Here is a 15868-nt window from a genome sequence, read left to right on the forward strand (position 1 = left end):
AGCGATACCACAGCTCGTTATTTTTTCCAAATTCTTCGCAGATATTACATTTGTTATAATTTTCGTCGTCCATATGCATTTCGTCATCAGTGTCATTATCGCAAAACTGTTCTTCATCTTCAGTCTCTGAAGAACTTTCTTGTAAAATTTTTCTCTTGTAAGATTTTTGTTTGATTTGTTTGTTCTTCTTTTCTTTGATACCTTTCTTTGGTTTTGATTTATCATCTTTTTCAGTCTTCTTGAGTTTTTCCAGTATTTTCTTTTCTTTATCCTCTAAAATAGTTTTCATAGGAGTCGCAGTTAATACAGTAGCATGTTGTTTTCGTTTTCTTTGAGCTGGCTTGGAAGATGGTGCAATAGTTGGTGTTGTTGCTATAGAATCAAAGGATACCGTAGTTATTTGCTCACCAACAATTCTTTGTTACAAGGACCTGCTGAAATAGATTCAGAGCATTGGTCCTTATTTGATGGTCCTGGTAATGGAGATGCATGTCCCAAAATTATTGCCATATCAATAGATTGAACATCTTCAAAATTATGAACGTTTGGGTCTTGGTTTCCAGCAATTTTTTCCGATTCTTGTAACATCAATGACGCTGCCAGAAAGTCTTGATCAGTAAAAATATTTGGGTTCAATGGGAAAATTCCTGTGGCTCGAAATCCAGATTCTGCTTTACTAATATTAGCAACTTGTGCGTAGGCTTTATTGAAAAGACCTGCAACGTCGTATGGAGTTATTTAAGACAAATGTGTCTTCATGTGCCTGTTGCATTCATTACGATAAGTAGCTTTCAACGGCCCATAAAAAGACACATCCAGCGGCTGCGTTCTGTGGGAACTGTGTGATGGAATGGAAAGCATGGTAATGTGGTTTTCCTTGCAAAAATCAAAAGCTTGAAGGGAAATGTGACTGCTGTGATTGTCTAGAATTACCAACACATGTGATTCTTGGGTAGGCTTAGCGAATGCAGCAAAATGTTTGAGCCAAGTGACAAATAGGTCTTCGTTAATCCAGCCATTTTTAGAGTTGGTGTATATTGCACCAACTGGTCCATCTTTTTTTAATAAAGGCGTCATTCTCCGTCTGGCAAAAATAAACATAGGCGGTATAAAGTTACCAGCTGCACTCATAGCACACATAACCGTAATGTTGCTTCCTCGTTCACCGCGAGCACTTTTCCCGGGTCTGTTACCGTGGTGATACCAGTTTCGTCACAATTTTATATATTCCCCGATAGCACCAAATATTTGGTAAATATTTTCTTTGCATGATATAAATATTTATATCTTTTACAAATATTTGTTATCTATAACAAATATTTTTTAAATATTTATTTTACAATATTTCATTTCAAATATTCAATAAATATTTCCAATATATTCGAAAAGTAATATTTTATTGAATATATAGAACAAATATTCGATTTCTAACGTATAGAAAATATTCAAGAGCTTTTATTATAAAAATATTTTATAAATATTTCGACAAGAATAAATAATATATAAGAAGTTTTAATTTGAACCAAGATGTTATAGGTACCTACTATAAAGACAGTTTATTTTTCGTTTTTGAAAAATATTTCTGCCCAAGTAAAATACAAGTTATAAATTTTATTTAATCTTGTTTTCTTTATATTTTGAGAGTTTAAATCACAATTTGCATTTATTCACTTATTCCAACAAAAATTAAGTATTTCTAATGCTTATTTTTTGTATTTTTATAATTTAAATTGAAATTCTTCAACACAGCAGAGTTCTACTCTTGCGTAATCAGTGACACAGTGACTGAGCATGCATTGAGGTGTAGAACGTGAACGTGTGCGGGACGAACAGCCATATTTTGTTTTGTCTTTTGTCCGGCTTTTTAGGTTAGAGTTTTGGAGACAACGTGCAAAACGTGTTTTGTGTAGATATACTTTGTTAGAGTTGTTTGTTGTTTCAATTTGAACTATATGGTGTAAGTATTATCATGAATAAGCAACGCAATTCTTTATACTGTAAAAAATACCGTTTTAAAAAAAAGGACATCGAGAAACTACGTCATTTTTGAATATTTTTAATTTAGAATCTGAAAGTTCGGCGACTAGTGGTCAACAACAACAATATGAATCGAATATAATTCCAGTTAAGTTAATAAGTTAATTGATTATGGTTCTCTGTAATCAACAAAAAATTATAACATATGAAGAGAGGTCAGGGGAAAAATGTACTTTGTCCATTTTAGATAATCTTTTGAATTATTTCAATTTGAACATTATTTTGTTATGAGAACAAATTTTTAAAGTTGCCGATAATCATTACCTCCAAAACTAATTTTATTTGTACCAAAAATGTTTGTATTGTTGAAGTGCTAATTTGGCAAGGAAAAAGTGTACTTTGTCTCTTATTTGTAATGTGGTAAGACTAAACAAAGTACATTCTTCCCCTGACCTCTTCATATGGTAAAATATTATGGTTTTATTTGCAGATGAGTTTTCTATATCTTCCTGGAGGAAGCAACTCACACAAAAGTGTATATATGGCAATGCCAAAAATTTAGCTATATTCTACAGTATACAAGGCAAAAAGAAGAAAATCCCTTTTTGCTCTATGAAGATTTATGAAGCTGTTGTCTGTGAGTATGATTGGTTCAGTTTTAACAAAAAGAATGAATATTATTTGACATGAAAATAATTGCTTTTTTTTCCTTTTTAAGCTGCAGTTAGAAAAAGGCATAATGATGTGACTGACGAATCAATTAAAAAATCTGTCTCCTTGTTTTTAGCTACTGCGAAATCGAGATTATTGAATGCATTAGGCAGGTAGGTATAGTGCCTGTTGTTATTTTGTTATAAAATATTTTAGCGGTTCTATGTAGGCTTGTGTTAAGTCAGACCTCTTTTAACGAAAATATATTTGAATCTTTTTTGTTCTTTTCATGAATAACTATAAATAAACTACTCATGATATCATCAGTTGATGATATAGTTATTATACATTGAAATAAGACTAAAAGCTTAACATAATTTATAGCAATAACATGCATGAAAATCTTTAATACTGTGTATATTAATAAAATATATTATTATCAGTGTTTAATTTTTTAGTGAAATGGTTTTGCAGCGTACCGAAGAAGAATTTTAAATAAGAAATAATGAACAACAAATATTTATAGGAAAAATCTGTCGCTACAAATATTTACCCAATATTTTTTTTAAATATTTACAAAATATTTTTTACTATCTGGGTTGTTGGGAATAAATTTATATATTTCCATTATTAAGTCGCCAAGTAAATGCAATTCTTGGAATCGCAGTCCGCGTTTGGTGGCCTGGTTTTCGTGAGGCTGCTACGGATAGTGTTACCGGATCTGAAACAGGTTCTGATGTTGTATTTGGAACCAATTCTTCTTATCCTCTCCGATAATCCTCTGATGTAGGGAAGAACAAGCACTGGTTGTGACGGCTTCTCTTCCTTGCGAGGCTCCTGCTGTCTTATAGCCAAAGCGATGGTAGAAAAAAGATTTTGTAAGAACAAAAGACAACTCAGGAGACTTGTTAACAAGCGAGATCTATCCCAAAAATGTATTAACCTTATAATTATGATGGATCGGTCCTGCTTGGCTCTCACAATCAATGGACCACTGGCCAAAATCAACTGTGAAGTTCCTATCTAAAGTGCCGGAGTTAAGAAAACAAAGGATCACCACCTTGCATAACATTCAAGAATCCGATTAAGGTCCATCCAAAGCATTTTGGAATATATTCAAGTTGCAACAAATAATAGTATATGTTAAAAGATTGTTAGTAATTTACCAAAATTGGTCACTTGATTGGAATTACGGCCGTATAACGACTTCACGCTATAGACGGTTTAGTGACCTTAACCCAAAGAGAAGCAGCAGAAGTAGCATCATTGCAATCAAACAAAACACTAAGCAAGAAATCGAAGATTCTTGCTTTGAACCCATTTTCAGACCACAAAAATATTCTCAAAGTAGGTGGCAGGCTAAATTTGTCCAATTATGAATACAACTAAAACATCCTGCAGTTCTGTAAAATGAACACTATTTAACCTAACTCATCTTCCAACAAGAACACATAAGATTGTTCCATAGTGGAATTCAATACTTGCTGTTCTGTATTCGTAACAGTGGCATGTAACGAAGAGGTCAATCTTTATTAGGGTAAGATTGCGCAAGTTCAACCGAATTTCAATAAGTGAAAAAGTTTAAGTACGTATAATATAAACCACTGTCTTACTCTGAAGTTTGAATTTCATGTAATGCAATACTCATCCCAGTTGTATCAAGTTCAACAATCGATTAATTTTGTAATGTTTCATCCTGACTTTGTACCACTTTTATTATTCAACAAAAAACATTCTTATGCAATGGCACAATTCGATTCGACTATTTTCCTATAATCATCAAGTGACATTTGATTTTGTATGACCGCCTTTTTTATTCCTTTTGCCCTCTTCAATTCATCACTAATGGATTTGACATGATATGATTGACATTATTTGACATGATATGCTTTTGCGCCAGTATCATAAGAACTAATAATTGGATTATTAGGAAATTCTTCTTTCATATTTCCCGATATTGTCACAGTTATAGGCATAGCAAACTGATTTGCAACTTTGTAATCAGATTTATCGAATTTGTTCACATTTTCCCTCATTAAATCATAAAAATTATCCGTGACAATTTTGAGAATGAGAGAGTCGGTATCAGTGTAGAGATGAGAAGTATTTGGCCCATAATGTTTTTTATGAATTTATAAAAATTAAAAAAAAAACTCATACATAACTGTTTCAGATAAATCCGATGAATCCGAAATATCAAGATATAAAGGTTTACTGTAATTTATTTTTACTCTACCCATATGAATGGCGATAAAGTCCTCTGAGAAGATGGAAATGAGGGCATTTAGACCAGTGGCACGCCTTATAGACTCCCAATAAGCCACAAGCCAAATATAATTTCCATTATCAACGTTCTCCATTGTGTTTTCAAAGACAAGCTCTATCCTAACTGCTGCAGTGATGACGCCATGAACCTAAAGCTATGGATAAATCTTAGCTTCAAGAATTGTTTTTTCAATTTACCAAATGTATCTATTGTGGTACCCTCCAATAGATGCTTACGGAAAGAAATGTAATTTCTTTTTGTTTGACCGATGTTTGACTTCCTTTTTATGAACCAGTGGCTGTCATAGCCGCTCAAATTATAGAAAATTATTGGAACCAAATTCGGTGACTTGTGCAGCTCCATATCTTTTTCTACCTGTCAGGTGACAGTGATCTCCCACTCTGACATCACTCAATCCGAAGGGTTTCTCATAAATGCAGCATGTATCAGCGGTTAAAAATGCATTCTCCTTCGATTTGGTTAACGGCTTCATTGGCACGATGCTATTGAAAAATGTATAGTAGATAACGCTCGGGTCAGACTCCAGTCTGGCTACAAATACTTTAGAAGCATTAGCCCTACGATATAAAACAAATCTGGAGACTGAATCATCGAAAAAACAACGAAAACGGTATGAAAATGTGTAAGGCTCATGAATAAATGATTTATTTGTGATGGAACGTGTAGCATCCGGTTCATTTGCATGTATAAGCTTCAGAAGTGACTCAAAATCTGCGTAAACTACGAAGGGGACTTTCAAGTTCTTTTCAAAATGTTCAAATTCTAATATATTTTCTGGTACAGCCCTCAGAACGATGATAAAAATTGCAATCATTCAACTGATGTCGCAATAATTTGCGCTCGTTTGAAAAATACATCAAACACACACATACATCCTATGCCCATGAGATGAAATTTGCGATGGAACTAATCTTTCATCCAGCAATAGTGGTTATCAGCAGATTCATCAGTGATGTTCAATAAATTTACACGGCGACCAAGTTTCCGCTGTGCAGAATAAAGAGGGCCAACAATTACATATTTCCGTTTGTTGTTTTCGAAAGTTATTTCTAACGAATGAGCATTGCCTGGGCAATCATTTATATTCTTACATTTTGGAATATCACGTAATTTCATTAGAAAATCTATACCTTCAACGATAAGAACATCTCTGAAGGATGGATGAAGGATGAATACGATTCTACTCAAGAACTTCTCGTTTGCCCTGGTCGAAGAGCTAATGTCACCACCCAAGCTAATCAAAAATGGTCCTCATTTCTCACATTAACAACTGTCCTCTTCAAAGCGATGAACTCTGGAAATTTGAAATAGGAAGATCCACTGAGAGGTCTATATTTGTTGATGTTCACTTCGATGAAAACAACTTTTTCCAGAGTCCAACCTGTGAAAATATTATTTGTTTAATGAATCACGTTCCTGAAATTCCACAGCTTTTGCTGACAACGTGTCGACAAAAGTCCTATATACCTCCCCAAGGTCATTAGATCCAAACAACTCCATGTTCACTTTCAAGACGTTATGAACTTGCACCATTCCATCAATCAAAGGCACAACTTTCTGACTCACTTCACTGAAAAATGATTGGAAAAATGAATGCGGATTCTTACTTTCGACCCCATAGCTAACTATCCTGTATTGAAATGCGCTGTTGATAATTTTTACACCATCTTCGAATTCTTTACAGGAATTTGTTCCGTGGTCCAATGTTTTGAGATGTGAAGTCATCCTATTCGCAAGCACCATTCTATTACAATAGTTGCACAATTCCTGAACTGAACTTGGCTGGGCAAAATGCCCTCTGGGTCGCTTTGCTGGAGGAGCTGCATCATCATGCGGCTTACAGGAATGCATTTGATGACGACGCATGTTATCATTACGGCTGAAACTTTTACCGCACCTATTACAGCGAAACATATCTGTCTGTTCAAAATCTGTTATTCCGTTAACCAGCTGTCGCACCCCTACGAACGACAACCCTCAGAAGTCGAAACTTGTGTGAGCAAAGGACTAATTTTCAACATGTGATTGCTAACACGGTGTATGTGTACGGATATTCAGTACGCGTGATATCAAACTGACTCCTGTGAGTGAGTGACCCATCTTTTATATGTTCTTTCAAAAAGTGGGAGAGGGTAATAGACTACATGAGCGCCCTCAAACTCACTTCAGCAAAGGCATATGATATTGCAGAAGGTCACTCAAAGTCAAACTATAAACGCACTCCAAAAACTTCTTCGTCCATGCAGCTGGAGGCTGTTCAAAGTCAAATCCTTGAATTTCCGAAATAACCGCATAAATCAATGAAAGTCGTTTAAGGCTCAACTCGAAACAATCGTTTAAAGTCACATTGGAGAAAATGAAGGTCATTTCAAGGTTAAAACCAAAACCCTACCTCAAAGTCATGTTGCTTGTGTCGCGTGACGTAGGTTAAGGGTATGTCGTAGGTCAATATCGTGTCGTGCGACGTATGTAGAGGTCATTTCAAGAAGAAAATTGGTCAGGGGATATTTTGGAATCGGCTTAAACCAACTACTAATTCCATATTTCGAAAATTCGTACCAAATCACAACATACCTCTTAAGTTCAACGAAATAAAACAGGGCACACAAAAGGGCCAACTTTTGAGTACAATCATTTTTTACGTTGTCAATGGATGGTCAACAACATGTATGGATTCAAATATGCAACAATATTTTTTGCGAAAAATAAGTTCAACGTCGAGCAAGATTGCTTACTTTGGGGATACAGATTAATCATTCCGGAGAAATTAAAAAATTATATTATTGGATAATTACTCGAATCCCATATGAGTACAGTAAAAATGAAGGCGCTAGCTCAATCTTTCTTTTGGTGGCCAACACTGACAAAGATATAGAGAACAGCGCAAATTCTTGCGAAATGTGTGCTTAATTTTCAAATTCTTCACCAACATATTGCTCTAACCTGTTTCCTAAATTTCTGAAACAGTGTGGCATAGCACATCTAACAATCATGTTAAAATCATGAAGAAAGGAACTTTGAAGGGTCATAGTGATGTGGATTTCGTAATGAATAGATATCTTTTCCAATGTTGAATCACTACACATTCTACTACAGGTGAGACTCCTTCAAAGTTACTTCTGGGCTGACGACTGCCATCGAAATTTGATCTATTACTCCCATCAGTTGAAAACACAGTAACTTGAAATCAAGATAAACAAAAAAAATAAAAAGGAATATTAAAGCCATTTTATGAAGAGAATATGGGTAAAAAAGACGGGATCTAGAACATATTTAGTGTCTACAGACGATGGAGAAACGACTTGCAAAAGGCAAGACCGAAAATCGAAAGAAAAGCGTTTCAAGTTATTTCGACTACTACAAAATCCACAATAACTTAAAATCAAGATAAACAAAGAAAATATAGAGGAATATTACAGCCATTTTTTCAAGTGAAGATTGGTAAAAAGACAGGATCTAGAAAATATTTAGTGTCTACAATAAATATTAGAAATCAAGGTTCATATTTGGAAATAAAGGTAGAAGTTTATTTTCTGTTGTGTAAACACGACATAAAATAACTGACTGATTTGGGGGTTAAGTGGAAGAATCAGTTAAGACCGAAAATCGAAAGAAAAGCGTTCCAAGTTATTTCGACTACTACAGAATATACCAAAGACTACAGAATACTATAAGACGTGTCACTCGCTCATTTTTCGACATCTGAGAAATCTCGCCGCCCGCTAGCGACAGCGGGTAATTACCAGCCGAGGTAGTACAGTGTGTCGCTTGAAGTTACCAGTTCTCGTCGCACACGAGATATAAAGGTTGTCCGTATTGTTTGGTATTGTCAAAGACTACAGAATCGGTAAACTTTGGTATTGTGATTGTGTTGTGTTCGTTCGGAGTTCGAAATATTTATTTTGTGAAAATGTCGACGTATTGCTCAGTGGATGGTTGTCTGAGTACGGTGGGGAGCCCAGGTATTTCGTTTTTCCGCTGCCCAAAGTACAGTGAAAGGTATGCATTCAATATATTCACCATTAATTTTTATTTTACCTATCTATACCTTTTATGGTTTTGTTGTATAAAATTATTCATATCGAAATATACCGCCGGCATTTGCCAATCCAAACTCATTTCAATCTTTTTTCAAAATGTTCAGTTTATCGATTGATATACTTGAATTTTTTTTTAGGTGTCAACGTTGGAAAAATGTATTAGGCTTCATTGGGAATCATAGATATGCTAATCTTACCCCAGAGCAGAGTCACAATAGAATTAAAATTTGCAGCTTACATTTTAGAGCCGATGATATTGTGAATTCTCGTATTCATAGCTATGCTGTTCCTTCATTGCGTCTGCCTCAAGATGGTTCTCAGAAAGGTTGGTTCAGTGAAGTTTATAGATTCAAATGATGAAAAAATCTTATTCCACTTTTTAACATATGAAATTTACAATATCAATTTTGTTGTTTAAACCTTCCAGATGATGATGACATTGCCGGTACTAGCAAGGATTTTATTTACATTGATGCTCAGGTTCAAACGGATCAATTAGGATCACGAGGTGAAATATCTTTTCGTTATATTATATACTTACCTGATCTATTTTTATATGCTTCGGAAACAAAAACGATGACAAGAAAACAATTATTGAAAGTACGTACATCTTTCTTTTCGATGAATGCAGCCAAACATCTGCTAAACTCTCTTCGGGAACTCCAAGAAAAGTGGCATTACGAAAAAAAATTGTATCACTTGAGAAAACAGTAGCTTCAACATCGAAAAGAGCACTGGACGAAACCGGAATTACTCTGGATGATGTTTTCAAGTTTCTGGATCGAAAATATCCTGAGCAATATTGTAAGCTCTTGAAAGCACAGCTTTCTTTGATAAATAAAGCACCAAAAGGGTCCAGGTATAGTGACGAATTCAAACAGTTTGCATTGACTGTTTATTTTCTTGGTCCGAAAGCGTACAAAAAATTTTCAACAATTTGTAGATTACCGTCAAAAAGTACACTTCATCGTTTCACGAAAAATTGTATTGTTGAACCAGGCTTCAACGATTTTATTTTTCGTGTTATTGAATTCAGGATTGGGCTCATGAAGGAGAAAGAAAGAGATTGTATTTTATGCCTAGACGAAATATCTTTGAAATCTCATCTTTATTATGATATTTCCAGAGACAAAATAGTAGGTTTCCAAACGAGTTTGAATGGGACCTCTACTGACATAGCAAGTAGTGCTCTAACAGTAATGGTCAGAGGTTTGGCAAGCAATTGGAAAATATCACTTGCATACTTTTTCTATAAGACATCAGCAACTTCTGATAATTTGAAAGATATTTTGTTCAAAACGGTACGAAGATGCAAAAGTATAGGCCTAAATGTCATGGGGGTGGTTTCCGATCAGGGTTCAAATTTTCAGAAGTTGGTGAAAACTTTGAATGTTACAGACGAAAATCCCATATTTCTGATAGACGATCATAAACTTGTATATTTGTTTGACATCCCGCACTTACTGAAGTCGACACGAAACAATTTGTTTTCCTATCAGTTTTTACTTCAGGGTGGAGAAACAAGAAAACATTACATAGAAACAATGTATAATTATGATAGAACTAAACAATATAAATTGGCTCCTAAACTTAATAATGACCACATTTATCCAAATAATTTTCAAAAAATGAAAGTCAAGTTGGCTTCCCAAGTTTTGAGTCACTCTGTAGCCGTGGCTATGCACACATACATTGACTTCAATATTTTGTCCAAGGAAGCATTAGTTACTGCTGATTTCATTAAAAAAATGAATGATCTTTTTGATTTATTGAATTTGAGCAATTTTGAGAAATGTCAGGCTTTTATGGGAACGGAAATGCAGATGAAATGTCTTCAAGAAGCCTATGTCATGTTTCAAAATCTCCAAGTAAAAAAACACGATGGCAAAAATGTCACGAAACAATTGAAATTCATTTTTGGGTGGAAGTTGACTTTGAAAGCAGTTTTTGCCTTGTGGGAGATGTTGAAAGAACGCGATTATAAATATTTGTTCACGCGTAATTTGAATCAAGATTGTTTGGAGAATTTTTTTGGACAGATCAGAAATTGTTCCGGCAACGCAAAGAATCCAACACCCATACAGTTTTGTAGAGCTTTCAAAAAAATATTTGCTTTGAAATATTTTGATTCTAGTGAAGGTGCTAATTGTATGGATGATGTTAATGACGTTTTGTTAAGTTTGACGCCAGAATTAACTGAACAATGTCGATACATCCTTGCTAGACCCGACATTCCAAACTATGCTCCTCTGAAAGTTTTCACTCGAGATTATAAGAACCTTAAAAGTCCCGAAGGAAACGCTCTTGTCTATGTCACAGGATACCTCATGAAAAAATGTCTCATGCAACATTCGTGTGACATTTGCATACATTTTAGCAAATCCTCAGGAAACCTTCTTGATCAAGATGTAATTTTCTGTAAGCTAAAGGCTTACAGTACCGACAAATCATCGTTTGGTGGATTAACCGTACCATCAAGAGATATTGTTGACCATGTAATAGAGATGGAAAACATATTCATTGAAAATTTTGATAAAATCGGCAGTGAGAAGGGAATTGGACAGTATTTGAAAACAAAATATTCGAAAATTCTTTTCTCACATCCATGTCAAAAATTCCCCTTCGATTATTATATATCTTTATATACAAGAGTTCGGATATACTTTACTTTAAAATTCATGAACCAGGACATGAAGATTGTTAGGAAACATAAATCATGCAATGCAAAATTGAATATTTTAAATCATTTATAAACATATAACATTATATAATTGTATTATTTTTGTTAATAAAACATGTTTTCCTGAACGTGTTTATCATTTCATCAGTAAATCACTCTGATCTGTTTCTTAGATAATTTATTCATGAGTTTATCTATCATGTTTCTAGAAGTTGATCGACAAACAACTACTTTCGTATCTTTGTTTATTGTCTGATACAACCGAGCAAGCGAAGTTTCAACTTCGGAACGTCCCCTGTAGATATCGCGAATAGGAACTGCCCTCGTATAACTGTCATGCGGCCGGCGGCTTCCGGACATCGTTTGTCGGCGATATGATTTATGGAAATCGCAAAAAATGCAATCCTGAGCCGTACCGACAAACGAATTCCTTGGAGTGAACCAACTTATAGTATTCGGTAAACTTTGAATATACCTAGGTGACAAGTCCTTTCTTATTCATCCAGAGAAAATGGTCAATCTTGTCCCAATGTTGTCCCAATATTGTAAACAACAATTTTTTATCACCAAGGTCAGAAAACGCTAATTTAGAAATAGAGTCAAGTGACCGTCAAACCGACATTTCAGAAATTTACCCAAAGTGAAAGCAACATATGTTTACGGAGACGGAGTGAGTTGAAATCTCCAGAATGATTTAATCCATTGTAAGAATTAAAAGATCAGCTATTTATCAGTATCAAATGTTTTTATTGAGGTGTATTTTCTGTAAGGAAGAGATGTGTATTAGAGAAATTAATCTATATACAGGGTATATCTTGACGAGTTAACGCAATCTATATATAGAAAACTGAGAGTTGGGCGATTCTGAAAATTGGTAGGATTGGTGAAGAACTAATGAAGAATTCAACTGTAATATTATCGTTGAGCTGATGTTTCGGGTTTCACTGGAAGTGACGTCATCTTTGTTATTTTTAATGGCACATCTTGCATTTCACCCCATTTTTGAATTCTTCCCATGATTTAGATTCTAACTCATGTATCATATCCTATATCCAAAATGAACCGTTTTCGAGTTATTCGAGTTTTTTTTCAGAAAAAGTGACAGATGCAGCCCCTCGAACATACGTCATTTTTATGTAAATTAACATTTTTAAAAATATGCAGCTAGTGAATCGTGATAATTGAAGGATAATTGAACGGATCACGCATCATTTTCACGTCCACTGAATGATCTACAGGGTGGGCAAAAACTAGGGCCCAATAAGTGAATGAGAAAAATAAAAAATCTCAACTTTTTCAAATGGGAACCCCCATTTTTTCCTCAAGGTTCAATTCTATTATGAAAATAAGCCCTAGTTATGATACACTTCCCTATACCCAAAACTTATAATTTTGGAGATATTCCATTATTTACATACTTTCCCGAAATGTTGATATTTCTAGTATAGGCTGCTGTCCATCTCTCAACACAATGTTTGGTGACAAATGAAATAAAGTTGTTAATTGTCAGATTCGTGCTCTCAGAAAGTACAATATGGCTCGTGCTGATTATAATAATCACGATTTCTTTAACTTATTGGTGATTTATGGCGAATACAATAAGGTGTTAACAAGAACATGTGATGCTTATGCTACAAGGTATCCAGAAAAACCGAAACTATCCCCAGATATCATTAGAAGCTTAATCTTCAATCTTACGAATCACGTAAGATTGAAGATTAAGCTTCTTTCAAAGATGCGGCACGAGATTTTGTATTCAATAAAATGTCCATGCAGAGAATATTAGCAAAACATAAATGGCATCCGTATTCTCATACTTTAGTCCATGGCCTGAAGCTTTCCGATTATGAGAGAAGAATTAACTTTGCGGAGTTCTTCATTATGAAAAATCAAGAAAACCACAAATTTTTGAGGAATATTATATGGAGCGACAAAGCGAAATTTACCAAAAATGGGATATTCAACAAGCGGAATTCTCACTACTGAAGCGATACAAACCCACATTCAGTTCGGGAACGTCAATTTCAAGACCTAACATATTTATGGATAGATAGATAGATAGATAATTTATTTGTCTCTTTGGGTTGTTCTTACAACATGAGATATGTCAAAAAAAATGAAAAACAAACAACAAGTACAAACACATTAATAATAGTCAATTTCACACAAAATTTAAAACATATTGGATGGATACATATTAAAAACAGTACATATAATGCATACTACATAGATGAAAATGAATCAGCCACACTTTTGAATAAAATCGTCTAAAGTATAAAATGCTCCTTGGATTAAGAACTTTTTCAGTATATGTTTAAAAGTTTTTATTTTTGTTTCCGATTTCATGCTTTCAGGCAATAAGTTGATTAAATATGCCCCTGCATACAGAGGTGATTTTTTGTGATGTGATCTGTGAATGATGACATCATTCAATACATGTCTGACACAGTACAAGTAGAGACATCATTCAGATTTAAAAACTCGCCGCTGTGGATGTAAAATTTTCCAGCCAAAATAAAAAATGCAACAAATAAAAATAATTTTTCACCTAGGACTTACCTGAACGGGCCTTACTGACTATCGAGTCCATCAGTGATGCCGACTATGCAAACGAATGTGAACGTACCCAAAAACTATCAGCACAAACTATCGATTGAGATACAGGAGTCAAAATTCTTTAAGATCCCAATTATCGATGAATTTCTTTAAATTAATGTCCACATTCGGCATTACCCAATTTTTATCAAAATTAGATTTTGTTGAAAAATAATGAAAAAATTTGAAACGTTTCTTATAAGTATGAAAGTTGTTTATAATTCGTTATGGTATCCAAAAATGTTGAAATATACACGGTATTCTATTTAAGAAAACAAAGGTGGTATATGAAACTGTACTGCACTGTACTCAATTCTAAATCTTGAAATCATAGACCGTATTTACTAATAGCCACTACCAAATTTTCAGATCGATTTGTCATTTCATTCTCCAGATACATCTAATAGTCCACTTAAATTTGGCTTTCCTGTCTTCAGATGTAGCTTGTAAAGCAGTTTTGATATCAATTTATGAATTTATAAATGCTTCATCCCGAAGAAAACCAGATTTGACATATCATAAAAATATTCATAGAAAAGTTTGCCTTTGTTTTTTTTTTGTTTATGAAATAAATCAAAAAATGGATCGACTATATTTTGTCATAAAAATGTCTCCATATTAAATGCTTGTTTTTCTGGTTATATAGGATTAGTTTAGTTTAGAAAACTGGTTCTGGATAAAAAGTTTTCCATGATAACACCGTCATTAAATTGTGCATTCAAACGTAATGTCTTAATCTCAACTAAACTATTTCGAAAGCAATCTGGTAATATTTGTAACCTTTGGCATATATATCGTGATAACATAAAACATTCTGTATTAACATTCAATAACTATAATGTTCACCATGTTGCCGTCTACAAATGCTTCAAGAATTATTTACAAAAAATGCCTGAGAATTACGAAAATAAGTTCATCCTACAGTACAGTTACTAGTTCGAAAGAAGTGATGGATAGAGAGAAAAAGTACGCAGCACATAATTACCATCCGTTACCTGTAGCTTTATCCAAAGGCAAAGGTAGGTCTTGTGTTATAAATATTGGGTAATCCTTCGTGGTAGGAATCATTTCTAGTTTTAATTAGTAACATACAGGTACATGCTATTTTTTATTATATGTTTCCTTTTTCTTATACCTATGTGCAGAAGAGGTACTAAAAGTAATGAGTCTGTAGATTAGGAGTAATAATTCAATGTGTCATTAGGAATGCATTTATCTTTCTCGCGTAACAAATGTGGAAATTAGCGGATAGAAATATGTCACACTATAGTCCATTCGGTATTAACTGAGAGTGAAAGAATTTCAAGAATACAAACATGCCGGTACATCAAAGAAAGCAACATAGTCGTCTCAAGCAAGTGGCACTGCAATTCATCTACAAAGTCACTGAGATATTTCTACCCGCTATGTCCCTTGAGGACGCCGCTAAGAATCCATTGAAAGTGACTTGCTATAAAGAACTTCAAAAGAGGCGGCCGACACTGTTTATCATAATGCGTTAAAAATAGTATTGATAGACGTTGGACTAGGGTGTCAATATGAATTTTCCAATGATATATTCTGTATGATGCGAAGATAATTGAAATACCGTGAAAACTAATTTTGTTTAAATATTTTACTTTGAGACGGATAATTTAT

General features: G+C 34.1%; 2 protein-coding genes across 2 annotated transcripts in view; one reads left to right on the forward strand and one right to left on the reverse strand.

The window, feature by feature from the left end:
- Positions 1 to 15868, reverse strand: part of Remo (Remoulade) — a 99591-nt gene that overhangs the window by 7092 nt on the left and 76631 nt on the right. The gene's annotated exons all lie outside the window — the stretch shown is intronic.
- Positions 15037 to 15868, forward strand: part of LOC111506369 (ornithine aminotransferase, mitochondrial) — a 39220-nt gene continuing 38388 nt past the window's right edge. The window contains exon 1 of the mRNA XM_023161419.2: positions 15037 to 15249. Coding sequence (XP_023017187.2) covers positions 15069 to 15249 — 181 coding nt within the window. The 5' untranslated portion in view covers positions 15037 to 15068. The remainder of the gene's footprint in view (positions 15250 to 15868) is intronic.

The sequence above is a fragment of the Leptinotarsa decemlineata genome, unplaced genomic scaffold (assembly GCF_025532065.1).
Source record: "Leptinotarsa decemlineata unplaced genomic scaffold, Ldec_3_MD MMD2_tig00000199_RagTag_RagTag, whole genome shotgun sequence".
NCBI classification, from domain to species: domain Eukaryota; kingdom Metazoa; phylum Arthropoda; class Insecta; order Coleoptera; family Chrysomelidae; genus Leptinotarsa; species Leptinotarsa decemlineata.